The sequence below is a fragment of the Galeopterus variegatus genome, unplaced genomic scaffold (genome assembly GCF_000696425.1).
Source record: "Galeopterus variegatus unplaced genomic scaffold, G_variegatus-3.0.2 Scaffold3053, whole genome shotgun sequence".
Classification (NCBI taxonomy): Eukaryota; Metazoa; Chordata; class Mammalia; order Dermoptera; family Cynocephalidae; genus Galeopterus; species Galeopterus variegatus.
This window is the reverse complement of record NW_007729164.1, coordinates 36,732-51,145: the sequence shown is the minus strand read 5'-3', so window position 1 is coordinate 51,145 and position 14,414 is coordinate 36,732. Positions and strand designations below refer to the sequence as shown.

Sequence of the window (14,414 nt, the reverse complement as noted above, 5' to 3'; positions counted from 1 at the left end):
TGGCGGCCTGGGCGCCGAGGGCGCCGCCCAGCGCGTAGGGGTGGTGCGGGTGCGCGTGGTGCGGGTGCGCGTGGTGCCAGGGCTCGGCTGCGCCCTGGTGCAGGTGGCTGTGCAGCGCGGCCGGCGAGTAGGGGTCGGTGGCGGCGAAGGGCAGCTCCGAGTGCGCCGCGGCCAGAGGGCTGCCCAGCGGCGCGGGCACCGGCGTCTGGTACGCGCTGTTCCAGAAGGAGGCGGGGAAGCTGCGCTGGCTCATCGGGAAGGAGCCGTCTGCAGGCCGCAGGCGGCGGGGAGGAAAGGAAGAGAGGAGCGTCAGGGCCGCGATCGCCAGCGCCCACCCGCGCGGCCCCGACAGCTGAACGCGCCCGGCCGGCCGCCGAAGAGGGAGAAAGCGGCGGCGGGGCGGACGGGCAGCCTCCGCCCCTGAAGCGGTGCCTTTCTTGGGGGCTGCGGTCTGTGAGAGCGAGGTCGGGGCGCCGCAAAATGGGGAACCCTCCTGGGGAGGAGGTCCGCCTCCTCCGATTTCGCAGACGCGTCCTCAGTGCGGAGACCCTGGGAGTGGCGGGGAGACGAAGAGCGGAGAGACCCCCTGTCCCCGCCCAAGTTTTGGGGCGCAGGGCGCTTCCCCCGACTCCGGGCCGAGCTGCCTGGGCAGCCTCAGGCCGGACACGGCCTCCCTTTCCCGGCCACAGCCTCTCCTCGAGCTAATGATACCTCTTCCCTCTCTTTGTCGGCCGCCTAGCAATCTCACTAGCCCCTGCCGCGTTTCAGCCTTCCTTGCGCCCAAAAAATGTGCCCCTCCAAGGCCTCGGTTAGACTAGAAGTCCATCGACATATTTCGAAGTCTGGCTATTATTAGTTTTCCTTCTAGAAATCTTTCAACTATGTTTTCCTAAGAACCCAAGCAAAAGAATAAACTAGACATACAAGTATTAGAAGGGCGGCTGTGTTGTTTGTACAGAGGGACATGAAGAAACAGGTCTTTTATCCTAGGATTTAATTAACAAACTTTCTGCATCAAAGTGAGGACGCCAGGGATAACAATAATAGTATTGTCAGTATCACCGTTGACCCCTAGCGCCTGGTGGCATTTTAAGAGAATAACGTTTAGATCAAATTTGTTGCCTTTACTTGGGAGTAAGACAATGTTATTTAATTCGAGGAACCTTTATTGAGCACCTCCTCTGGGAAAAGCATCTTCACCACATTCTAGAAAATTTCAAATGATTTGAAAATGCATTCTAAATGATGAACAGTCTTCCTGTTAAAAATATTTAGGCAACTGGAGAATAAAAAGAATGTTCTGTATTTAAAACGAATGTTTTTGGATCTTGTCTAAGGGCAAGGCTTGTGCAAACTGCCACACTCTCTTCAGAAAAAAAAAAAAAGGGGGGGGGAGGAGGAATGAGGGTTGACATTTCCCCTAAAATGATGAATAAAAACACATGAAAATTTGTTTTTTTTTTTACAACAAAGTTTTCATTTCTCAGCTTGGTACACATCAAAAGCTAGTGAGCAAGTTTATCCAATGGTTCTTCCCACCTTTATCTTGTTAATAAAGGGAAGTTAAATTTTCAGAATAGAAGGGGGGTTTAGTTGGCTTGTCCAAGAAATCATTGTTCCAGGCTAGAGTAAAGCAGGGCTTTGTAGGGAGGGTGGAAAAATAAAAAGGGGATGTGTTTTAGGAAAACCTTTAGAGATGTTTTGACTCTACCTAAATTTTGTTTCTTTCTTACTTTACTTGCTTATTGAAGGGCTCTTTCTGCTTCAAAACTTCCCAAGTAACTGGAACTTGGCAAAAGGCATACATAGGTTGGTTTTAGAAGACATTCTCCAGCAGGTTTTGCTGGAAGAGGGTCTAGGTCTTTTCCTCTAGGCAAACTTTCAGAAATTGGGGAAGTGCTCTGAAAGTAGTTGGCAGTGAAGATCCTCCACCCCCTGGTTTGGAAGGGTTTTGGAAACCTCAAACTTCCACAGCGTATTTACATACATTTTTTATGTTTGAGTCTTACAGCCTTGTCTGGGGATAGTTAAGAGGGCAAGTGTTCTAATTTTAGAGTCCAGTAAATAGAGTGACCTCAAAAAGGTTAAGGGACTTGCCCAAGGTCATATTGCTAGGACTCGGTGGAGGCAACACACAAATCTAGGCCTTTTATTTCCAAGGCTAGTGTTTTTTTCCATGTCACTGATCTGCTCTGACTCTTCAAGAAAAGATCTCATACCCATGCCCTTTCCCCCTTTGTTTTTCTTATCCTCCCCAAATGCTCCTCCTCACCCCTTCCTTGACATCTAGTAGTCTTTCAGCTGCATACCCTTGGGCCCCTGTAGGTGGGCCCCAGGCTCCATCGCCCTTCTCAGCAGGGCCCCATACTCACCTCGCCAGGGCCCAGAGCTCCTCGGTGCTTTGCTGCTGGTACAGCTGGGGGAGTAGCTGCTAGGCTGGCTCAGGGCCCTGCTGAAATGTTCATCCACCACAGAGCTGATGTCCCCCTGGAAATAGGTGAAGAGGACGCAGCGGGAGTTGATGTACTCCGCCTCTGGAGGACGCTCTTTCTCTGGGCTGCCTTCTTCCTCTTTTATACTGGCTGGGGTTTGGCTGGAAAATGAGGAGCTGCCGCTGCCACTGCTGCTGGGGCTGGCATTGCATTCCTGGGCTTCCTGCATTTTGGAGTAATAGGCTAGTTTCTGCTCAGAGAGAGAAAGAATAGAGATGGCAGTTTCAAAAGAGACAGCAAATTGGGTTCAGACTGAACTCCTTCATCCTGATCCCTAAAGTTTTCACAGGGAAACTGGCATCTATGTCTAAGTCTTGTGCGCTCTGCATAAAACCAGCAATGGGCTGGGGGTGGGGGGGTGGGGCGGTGAGACATAGCTGGCAGGCCTCCCAGCCTGCACCTGAGCAAGGGCAACAGCGGCTTCCTTAGAGGAAGATTGCCATCTTTGGTTCTTCTGTCTCCCTGAAGTTGTTGCTGGGCCACAGGGAAATCTCTCCCAAAGTGTAGGTGTGAAGGTCCCAGAAGACACCTAAGCATCCAGGTTATGAGCTGAGTTTGACCTCAGAGCCGGCTTAGGGCAAATATATTTTAAAAATTAGTCTCTAAAGGAAAAGGGCACCCAAGTCCCATTGAGGCCTCACTGTTTCCTGCTTGAGAATCCAGGGCAGAAGCACAAGATGCAGGATTAAGCATCCTCACGATGGAACAGGAAAAAACAAAACAAAACAAAACAGAAAATAATCCACTTCACTCGACCAGAACCAGAAATGTACAGAAAGGCAACCAGGAATGTGAAGGAAGAACTGCCACAGAAAGTTTGAAATACTGTAGTTCCATGAGTAGTGGGGTAAAAATGTGGGCTAACTTTGTGACTGGGGAAATACGGATCATTTTAATAAATGCAAGTTGATATTTGCTTGGTCACCCATAAACTGTCCATTTAAAAGCCGGTCTTAGTTTTTAAACAGATCTTTTAAGTAAGGAAGAACCAGTGGACTATAAGTATTTCAACCCTCACCATCTCCACACACATTGAGGAAATAAATAATAAAAAGGAGCAGAAGGAAGAAGGTTCAGGTCCGGTTGTCAGGTTAGGTAAATTTGATGTCTGATAGTGACTTTAAAAACCAAGTGCAGCTGCTGAGAACATTTTCTTAAAATGAACAACGGGCTGAATGCAGTGTTAAAGCATTCTGCAGGCAGAGATGGCCTGGGGTGGGTGGGGAGTCCCAGGCATACAAAAATGAACAGAGACCTTAATGGAATAGATTGATCCAGGGTCTGGGAGGAGAAAGGACCAGCAAGTAAACCAACCTTACCTCTCCCAACCCACCTCTTGCCTCTTTTTAATAGTCTCATTGTGAAAAGGAGCTCATCTCACAGGCTGAAGCCAAAAGATTGAAATTATTTAGCAGTATCACTGCTTCCTAAATGTGATATTTCCACCTTGCTTACAATGAGGGGCTCTGGTGATTCCTAAAATTAACATTAAGACTAAGCAAACGCTAGGCTGGAAAGATAAAAAAGGCGAGTTGGAGGGAAGAAAACAAAAAGCAAAACATACCCTTTCCATCATTAATTCATCAGGAAATTTCCAGGTAGACATTCTGAATTTGCAAACGAAATTAGCAAAAGCATGGATTTGGGGCGTTGGGGTGTATTTCACTTTCCTCAAAGCAGGAGTCCAGGCCCTGACTTTCCAACATGATCTGTACCCAATGTGTGATTTTGTTCTTTCCCCAGACTACTATCCTCAGTTTCTGCTAGGACAGCTGAGGAAACGGAAGGGAAAACTGCTCGACCAGATACAGCCCAAAGAAAGGAGAAATTGTCAGAATTAAACGAAACTTGAAGAGTTTGCAGAAACGGGGTTAAATGGTCTTCTTAAAAGTAGTTTGTTGAAGACAGGGCTGCCCAGTTCAGCTACTGAGGCTCGAGAAAGGCGAAGTATTCTCTATCAAGCTCGCCTGGGCCGGGTCAATCACACCCCAGTAAGACTCCCCAGAATTTTGTAACGATTACAAAAACAGTGCATTCTGCGCGGTGCTCTTTGTAACGAATTCGTTGGCTCTGGAATTGGCCTAATCGCCTGAGAATCGAAACGGAAGAAATTATTTCTGAGATAAATTTGCGGGGATGAGAATGCGCAGGCCTTGCGTCTCAGACAGAAAGACAGAGACTGGCCTTTGCTTTTTGTTTTGTTGTCACTTTCACCTTTGGGACCAAAGTTCGGTTTTCCCTGCGTGGGCTTTGCTCGCAGGTCCCAGCACTGCACCACGCTGGGAAGGATCGGGAGCGAGACTCTACGAAGCAAATCCAGCCTGCTCCATCTTCGTCTCATTATTCCTGGGAAGACTCGGGCTCACTTTAACAGAGCTTAGCTGCCTTCCGAGAGAACAAGCCCGGGAGCTAAAGGGGTTAGTTAGCTAATTGCACAATCAACGGATGGCAGCGCGGGCAATCCCCGCATTCAGGCGGCGCCCGCCGCTGGCCGGACGCCTGGGACGCGCGGAGGAGCTGCGGACCTTGGGGTACAGACGGGGGTCTGGGCAACGAGGAACGTGCCAGCCGTTCCCAGGTCCCGACCTCGAACCAGAGGAGAAACGTACCTGGTGGTAGGGGGTGTAGGCGGCTGCGAAGTAAGGCTGCGGAGGACCATAGACTTGGTACATAACATCCAGACAGCTCATGGCTCCCCGCAGCGGAGGCGGTTAAGTGTTTTTTCATCAACGCTCGTTCTGCGGGGCTCAGGGATGCTGCATGGGCGGCGCTTGGGCCCCAGCTCCCGAGGCATCGGCGGCGGAGCGACCGGCAGCGCTCCGAGGCTCGGGATCCCGCTGGCCCGCTCCCCTCCCACTCCTGCGATTCTAGCCCCGACCGCGCTCCGGGACAGAAGCGCCCGGGCTCCCGCTAGTGGGCATTTAAACCCCACGCCCCGCGCGCGTGCTGACGCCAATCGGGGGCCGCGGAGGGGGAGGGGGCGGCCAGGGGCGGGGACCGGGGGGCCAATGGGGAGCGAGGGCGGCGGACCCGAGGGGCCTCGGCTGTGTGTCCCGGGGCTCGCCCGCAGCCAGCTTGTGACCAAGGGTGCCGGAGACTGTGCGGTCCCTAGTGTGGGGCCCGAGGCTTCGCAACGCGAGTAGGGATTTCGCAGGCTAAAATAGGAGGGAGGGAGGGAGAGACGGAGACAGAGAGACAGAGACACAGAGAGAGAGGGTGGGAGGTGGGAATCGGGGGCGCTTATGCTCAGAGAGAGGAAGAAAGATGGAGAAAGGTCTCTTGGGAGAACCGCAGCCTCACACTGGAGAATTGAGTGTGTGCGCCCGGGAGTGGCGAGGTGGGGCGGATTCTCCGCTCTCGGTCCTGGTGACCGTGAGGAGGGACGGCGCTGTCTCCTGGAATCCCCTAGGGGATCTGGGTCGTCGCCACAGACAGGATGCCAAAGGAGTCCGGACGCGGAGGAGCTCCCTCTGCGGGGAAATGGCACTGGCTGAAGCCTGTCACCGCTGCCCGCTCCGACCCGCTCGTCCTGTCGCCTGCTTCTACACCCCAGTTCCACTCTCTTGGGCCGTTCCCTTTTGCCCCTCTAAAATTGGATCCCGTTCCTTTCTCTTTGAGGTTCTCCACCCTAAGCCGCCGGGTCAGTGTAGATCGCACCCCGCCTCCGGCTGCTCCGACTGAGAGCTGCTTTCGAGGAGTCCGGGAGGCCTCACCCAGTCCCCGGACGCCTGGCGCTCCACGCCGGGGTCTCCTCGGCCCGCGTCTCTTAAAGTTTTGGCCACTTTTGGGGACAAGGACCCGTTGGCTCTCAGAAGAGGCGTCCTAGGAACCGTCAGAGAAGGCTTTCGCTGCCTCTTCTAAGCAGTGCGATGCTTACAGAGGTGATGGAGGATGCACTCCTATTTGTGAAACGCGCACCGCCGTTTTCTCTTTTGCTCTGAGAGTGCTGCTGGCTCCGACCTCCTGCAGCTGTCTCCATCCCCCCAGTCCCCCACCCCCCACCAAGCCACCCCCCGGGGAGGGGGTGTAGAGTGGAGACCTCAGTCCTACAAGTTCGGGCTTTCTCTAGTGACTGGGTCAGGGGGCGAACGGGTCGTTACGGGAATAGCGGCAGGCTAGACCTGGGGGCCCGGGGGCAGAGGCTGGGAGCACTGCGAGCCCAGGCCCACGGAAGAGGCAGCGTGGACACCGACGCAAGCGAACCCTAGTCATCCCCCACTTTAAATCCGACAGAACGACTCATCCATTCTCAGGCTATGAAACAGAATAAACACACCCCTGAAGATATACTTGTGTTTAAAAAGTGAATGTTTTAAGCCAAATTGTTTTGTGGTTGAATATTTGGTTTTGCTCGATTTATAAGTGGGCAATGACTCCAAGTCGGTTTATAAATGGGGGGCCGTCCTGAGCGATTGGAGAGTTTCCCTAATTAACTTAATTGCGTTGTAGCGCAATCTATTTTAAAGTAAATTAAAACTAAAGACATTCCTTTAATCCAGTTTTACGCAAGACTCCCTTTGGGGGCCGGCTGCCTCGTGGCTGAGCTCCGCCGGCGTCTGGAGCTTCCGGCGGTCCGGGCGCGCAGGTGAAGCACAACGTCCCGCCCACTCCCACCCCAACGCTCCCGCCCCGGGAGCTGCAGAGCAGGGCACCATGGCTTCTCCGCATTTTCTCTAGGGCAAGAGAGGGAATCGTCACCGAAGAGCCACGATGCGCCCCTTTGGGTGCGGGGGTGGTGAGTGCAGGCCCCACTCCCGCTCGTCGGCGCTGCGCATCCTCACTGGGGGTCGCTCTGCCCAGCCCCACGCCGGGTTCAGGGTTGGCCACCGCCCGCATCCCTAGGGTCTGGTCTAAGGACGCCGCAGGTGGCCCTGTGTCCACGCAGTCGCCACACCCAGGACGCAACGCTGCGGGTCGGTGCGATTCCCGCGGGCCCCTCTCCCCTGTCCCTCAGGTCCCACAGTCACCCTTGGACACAGAGATTCCACTCTGGCTTCTTCCCGCTTAGAGCCTCTCCAGGCGGGAGCGCGCCTTCCCCGCGGCCGGCCACGTGCGCGGGAGCAGCGGCGGGAAGCGAGCGCTGCAGCAAGTCTAGCCAATGCGCGGAGGCTCTGCCCCTGTCCTCAGCCCCGACCAACAGCATCCTCCTACCCCGCTTACTTTGACATTTTTATTTTACTTCAGCCATTGCACTAGAAGCTTTTTGATTTTTCCGCAAATTCCGGAGAAAGTCACGACAAATTCTCGGAGTCCAACGAGGCCCAGTAAAATGCTATTTATTTTCTTTATGGATCACAGGAGCGATTTCGCACATTTTGAACATAGAAAATGAAGATAATGTGATTCTAGGTGCCCAAAGCTGCTTTCTCCTCACGTTTCTCAATCTCCTCTAAATTCGAACAGTTTTAAAAAATCTCGCTGATTCTAAGGGAGGGCATTGACTGTACAGGAGTTTAAAAGAACACGGTGAATTGGGTCAATGAACATCTATCTTGAATTTATGTAGGAAAACATTCCCCTTCCCTCAAATTCAAAGTGAAGTGTGAGGGGGGAGGGGCTGGCGGGTTAGCCCACTTGGGAGAGGTGCTGCTGATAACACCAGGGTCACGGGTTCAGATCCCCGGATCCCTACTGGCTAGTTGCCACAAAAAACAAGTGAAGAAAGAAAAATAAACAGCCTTGAGTTTTAAAATATGGCCCAATGCTTGACGCTTGTTCAGTCATTTTCTCTGTAGCTGAAAAAACTAATTTACGCGAGGGTGGTATTTCTCAATCTCAGGCGATCGCCTCTTCTTTCTATGCTGTAGGGGAAAGTAAAACTCAGCTAAATTAAGACCCCTCCACTCTTCCAGCCACTAAAGCCACCATGACATTAACACGTCGAAGGAGTCAGATTTTGATTCAGAGCCTTCGAAATGGACTAAGGGCTGAAGGAGAAAGGTGAGAAAATTCTCTCTCCCTTCCCCACACTTTTTTTCTCTCTCCCTTCCTCTCCCCCCAGAAGGGACTGCAAACCAAACAGTTAAAATGTCCCGGAATTTGGGTCCCATGAACAGATGGTTTAACACCCCCAGAGAAACTATTACCAGTTGTATCAAATTACCTTTTAACATCCTAACTGGGCAGAGAGAGTACCAAGACTTCTTTTAGAAATGATTCCACTTTAAGACAGATTCGTGGCAATTTATTAAGCTACTAGAAGGGAGCCATATGAAAATAAAGTTAATTCCAGGAAAAATTTCCTTTTAATTCTCTAGTTCCAGTCTGCAATCCTAACAATATCTAAAACTGTGAAAATGAAAGACACCTTTATTTTCAAAGTTTGTTAGCAAAATTAAATTACTTTTGAATGAATATGTGTTTCAAGATAACATCACAATGAAGTACCTTACCTTCTCTTCAGAAAGATTTGCCTCTCCTTTTTATAAGCTAGGTGACTTCACTACCTCTGAATTTTTCTGTGACCTGTGTCATCTTATCCTGAAAATTGCAAAGATGCAGCTTTAAAGGAAGGACATATGAACAGAACTAATTTGGAGAACTGACCTGCAGCCAGCCCAGGCCCTCCTTTGCCCATGGTTTATTTGGATCATGAGAGCTGGCATTTTCTTCTGCCTTATTCTGCCAACCAAAGGGGATGAACACAATGGTAATCTCATAGATTTCCCTCCCTAAACCCATACTTGCCTGTTTTACTAAGGAGAGATGTGTTTGGATTTAGGAGAGTAGCTTACAAGATTTTGTGGATTCAAGCTGTTAATAATATTAGTTGAAAACGTTTCTTCAAATGCCAGGTTTTTCAAGCATGGTGTGTTACTTAGGAATGACACTATAGTAGTGGAGAGTCTGAATGGGGACTTTATTTTAAAGAAATAAGGGGAAAAAAGAAAAACCCATGCACTCAAACCTCACTAAAAAACTAATTTCTGTTTGACTTAGTGAAATAACAAGAAAAAAGGGTTTAATTATGTTTATACAAACTTAGAGTAGCTCTTAATGGTGTTTCCAAATAAAAGCTCAAATGAACAGATGAGACTACTTTATAATTATTGACATGCATTTGATTATTATAGGATTGTTAAACTTTACCTCCTTCATATTTTTAAGACTGTATTTTCATGTTATGTACAAGTAACTTTAACTTTGGTGAAGTAATCACAACTTTCTGAGCTTAGTTTTCTCTTGAATTCGTGTTGATATTAATGCCATTTCTAAGATTGAGAAATGTAATTAAACCATATCCATCTTTCAGAAAGGAGTTCTTTTAGTGAATCTCTATGAAATGGTTAGTGTAAAGACATGATCACACAAATTCAATTCAGATGACTCAAACCTTTCAAAATGATAACATATAAATAGCAAAAAGAGAGATTGGTAAAAAATGTGTGTCAAATATTTTGGCTTGTCACATTTTTACAAGAGAGGAAAAAAGATGGAAATTTACATTCTGTAAATCTGTAAATTTGTTTGTAAATTCTGTAAATTACTTGGGCACACAGAGTTAAGTCAGAGAGCATGTACCTATTATTTCTCAATAGGAAGTTGTTTTTCATCTCTTCTTTGCCTGGAAAAGTCATTCTTATTGCCTCTAATTTCTGACTATATTAAAAAATTTTCTTTCTTTAAAGACACACAGTCTGGAGATAGTCTAGAAACTAACAGTGCAACTCTTTTTGTAAGACACAGGGACACAGAGGAATTTGCAGATTCAGAAGGTGGAAATGGACTAAAGGATTTAAACTGTTGACTTAGATATTTGACAGTATTGGTGTTGATCCATTCCCAAACTTCTGTTTATAAACTTGATTTCAGCAGGATGCTGAAGGGATTAAAAGGCGAACACAGCAATAACAGAGAGAAGGTGAAGATATCCATTTGAGTGTGATGTCCTGTCACATGCTTCAAGAGGTCTTGAAACAGCTTCATAGAAACTCTCATAGGAAATTTCTCTGGGCATGCATGAAAGAATTCCTGCATGGAAGAATTTTTGGCACCAACTGCTACACTGTCACCATCCATTTTTAGTTCCTTTGATTATTGTGACTGATTTTTAAACAGATTTCATGATGATATAAATTAGGTTTAACTATGCCTTATATATATCATGTAGTATGAGGTTTGTTTGATGCATCAGAACAATTAGCCTAGCAGACTGCAAAGCAGACTACATTTTAAATTTTTGTTCTTAACTTTATGCTGTAAATACTGTATACATCATATTTTAAGGTAAAAGTCTAATTGTTGACTATGAAAGTCAAACCTCATCAGGTAGTATTATTCTTTCATTCCAATTTATGAGAGGCATAAATTAACCTGTTTTAAAATAATTCAACCCATGACATTATCTGAAATTTTTTAAAATTTGAAATTTAAAAATTTAAAAATGTTATCTTATTTGTCTCATGGCAATCCACACGGTGAATCAAAGTGGAACCCTGCTTGTGGTCCAGATTATTTAGAGGAAAAACTAGCTAAACATGGCTCTGTATAACACTTGCTTCGTTGCTTAGCTTGTCAAAGGGCCTGTCTAGTAAACATGGCCATGTGAGAAATCAGATTGAAAAATTCAGGCCTCAGAGTAGGCTTGCACTAAGGAAACTTCTTCTCCTAATAGTAAGTTAAAGCCTGTACTCCTTAGTGTTGCTAATTCTTTTTCCAAATGTGTGTTTGCTCAGAATATGGCCATGACCTTAGTAATGTCTATTGGTACTTGGTAATAATTTAAGAAACAGTAATTTTGAAATTCTTCAAAATGACCATATATTTTTAACCCATAACTTTCTTTTTCCCTATGGATACTAAGTAGCAAATACACTTGCAGCCCTAATTGGCATCAGTGTGTATAGCTTTGCCCCCTGGGTGCATGAGGGAGTGGCTATTGCAAGGCAGGGTCCTTTATTATTTTTGGTAATGAATATGGTAAAACAGTCTTTCAGTAATGCAACATAGTAATTCCATTGCTAAACAGCTATTGTTGTTAGAAAAATAGGTGGTATCTGTGCATTTAAAATGAAGTGCTATGGGAGTGGGGAGATCAGGGAGATGTTGGTTAAAGGACACAAAATTTCAGTTAGAAAGGAGAAATAAGTCTGAGAGAACTATTGTAAACATGGTGACTATAGTTAACAACAATACATTATATACTTAAAAATTGCTAAGAATGAATTTAAAGTGTTCTCACCACACACACACAAACAAAAGTATGTGAGGTAATGCATATGTTAATTAGCTGGATTTAGCCATTACACAATGCATACATATTTTAAAACTTCATGTCGTGCACCATAAATGCATGCAATTTTTATTTGTCAATTAAAAATAATAAAATGAAGTGCTAAACTGAGGAAACCATATCAATGAATTATAGAGAAACAAAGATCCTTTTTTAACATGAGTAGCAGACCTGAAGGCTACGGAGAGTTATTGCAGCAGAATGAAAATCCCAGTAGTAGGTGTTAAAAAGACATGTCAAAGCACATGTCATCAAATAGTTACATAGACAAGTAGCTGGAGAACTGGAGAGAATCCCCAGCTCTTAGAAGGGGAGGGACAGGGGGAAATCTTGCTACTGGTATCACCTTTGAAGCATACAAGTGGCAGACCTGATCCCTGGGTGGCCATAGCTCTAAAAGTCACATATTTTGGGAACTCAGCTCACTGTTCTCTTTTCATGGGACATTGCCCTGCCTTCTCTGGGAAAGCAATACAGCCTCAATCTGACAAAATTATCTTAGCTACTTTCTTAAGAATGGAGGAGGCTGAAGAGTAGCATGGGACGAGTGATGTGTTCAGTATCAGGACACCAGGCTCTGACACATGGTGTGAGTGGAATCATCCCTTCTGCTCCCAGTTTATCCACCTGTACAATGGAGCAGCTGGACTAGATGATCTGTAAAGATGTTTACGGCACCAAACTCTGAAACTGGAACAAATTCACATTTGAAAGTAGCGTATAATGTTTATAAACATTCCCAACATGAGTGCTATTTTCAACTTAAGATCCTTCTCAAAGAATAGCACATTATAAAATTTATATGAAAACCAATAATTCTGTGTTCCCAAATTCTCACTGAGCAGGGGCATATTCTCGAAGGTTTGGCAGTAATAGCCAGACAGAGATCCTTTAGAATTACCAGAGAAATGTAATTCAAAATGGAGCTCTGTCTTCCAAGCACTGGGTGAGTGAATTGAGGTCTCCGGTATCCTATATTGGAAGTAAAATTGCCCATTATATTTACTTTCTGAGGGCCCAAGTTAACATATGGTATGTATAAGAACATCTAGTGGGCCGGCCCGGTGGCGCACTGGATAGTGTGCCGCTTGGGAAGCGCGGCGGCGCTCCCGCCCGAGGGTTCGGATCCCACATACAGACCGGCTCCCGCTCACTGGCTGAGCGAGGCGTGGGAGCAACACCAAGGCTTGCGATCCCGTTGCCGGTCCCCGGTCCGGTACAGGGGCAACACTGAGGGTTGCGATCCGTTGCCGGACACGGAAAAAAGACAAAAAAAAAAAAAAAAAAAAAAAAAAAAAGAACATCTAGTGTCTGCTTCTTGAGAAATAAATGTTTAACCTTTCTGAACTCTTATGAGACTGAGCAAGGAAGATACCCATTCTTTTATTTGGTAAAGTTGGGGCTTCAAAAGAAGGACTTTTTAATTTTTATCACATTATATAATTAATGTATATTTTAATGTGCAGTATATATAGCATATGTAAGAGAGGAAATAAATTTACTTGAATTATTAGTCATAGCATTCATTTTTGGTGATTAGTATCTCCCAATTCCCCTGTCCAGGGTAGGTGAATGCTTAAACAGTAGATTTATGGGAGAAAATGAGCAGTAATATACACTATGTTAGGGTTCTTAGCTTAGTTAGAAATTTTGTTACTCTCCTTTTCCTAAAGAATATTCAAAAATTACTGCAGAGATGACAGTAAGTTTATCATTACACTCACCCCTTTTGCTTCAAACCCATAAAAATAATAAATAAAATTTAGGAAGAGATAATCAGAAAACATGAATGGACCCTCAAACAAGGTAAACATTCCAAGGAAAAAAAAAAAAAAAAAAGAAAGAAAAAGTGTCTTAGTCTGTTTTATGCTGTTGTAACAGAATGCCATAGACTGGGTAATTCATAATGAACAGAAATTTATGTGGCACAGGGTTCTGGAGGCTGGGATGTCCAAGATCAAGGGTCCAGATCAGGTGAGGGTCTTCTTGTTGCGTCACAACATGGTGGAAGGCATCACATGAAGAGAGCTCATGTATGAGAGAGAAGGGGGCTGAGCTCATCCACTCCCACAATAGTGAAACCACTCCCATGATAACATCATTAATCTATTTACAAAGGCAGAGCCCTCATGACCTAATCACCTTTTAAAGGTCCTACCTCTCAACACTGTTACACTGGGGATTAAGTTTCCAGCACATGAACTTTGGGGGACACATTTAAACCATAGCAAAAAGAAACTCAAAGTAACAGGCAGGGCTGGCTCCATGGGCTTGCCGGGCTCTGGGCTGGAAGCTGGCTCCTGCAGGAAAATGGGGCTAAAAATCCTGTGCTGGACTCAATTCCTGAAACCAAGCCTTGTTTTGGGGCTCTCTTGCCCACAAAGGAGGCTGAAAAAATGGCTGTTGATCTGCTGCCCTGTCTATATTACTTTATTAAAGCTCTTGCCCTCCCTAGGCAGGGGGGAAAAAACCACAGCCTCATGACAAAGAACTATGCTAGATAATGCTCTGACTCTGTGCCTGGATTTACATTATCCCTGATATTACAGTGGAGCAGGAGTTCTGAAATACACACATAAGAGCAGGTTATGAAATAAAAGATGTGTGCATGTGGTGGTGGGAAGGGCAGGCAGAGGCAACTGGAAAAATGTTAGCAGGGAGGGCAAGGGAATAATTGCTTATATGTTAAA

General features: G+C 46.4%; 1 protein-coding gene across 1 annotated transcript in view; it reads right to left on the bottom strand.

The window, feature by feature from the left end:
• VGLL2 (vestigial-like family member 2) overlaps nucleotides 1-5,389 on the bottom strand; it is an 8,090-nt gene extending 2,701 nt beyond the window's left edge. The window contains exons 1-2 of the mRNA XM_008583821.1: nucleotides 5,102-5,389; nucleotides 2,373-2,682 (exon numbers count right to left, since the gene is read on the bottom strand). Coding sequence (XP_008582043.1) covers nucleotides 2,373-2,682; nucleotides 5,102-5,182 — 391 coding nt within the window. The 5' untranslated portion in view covers nucleotides 5,183-5,389. The remainder of the gene's footprint in view (nucleotides 1-2,372; nucleotides 2,683-5,101) is intronic.
• Between the last annotated feature and the right edge of the window lie 9,025 nt (nucleotides 5,390-14,414).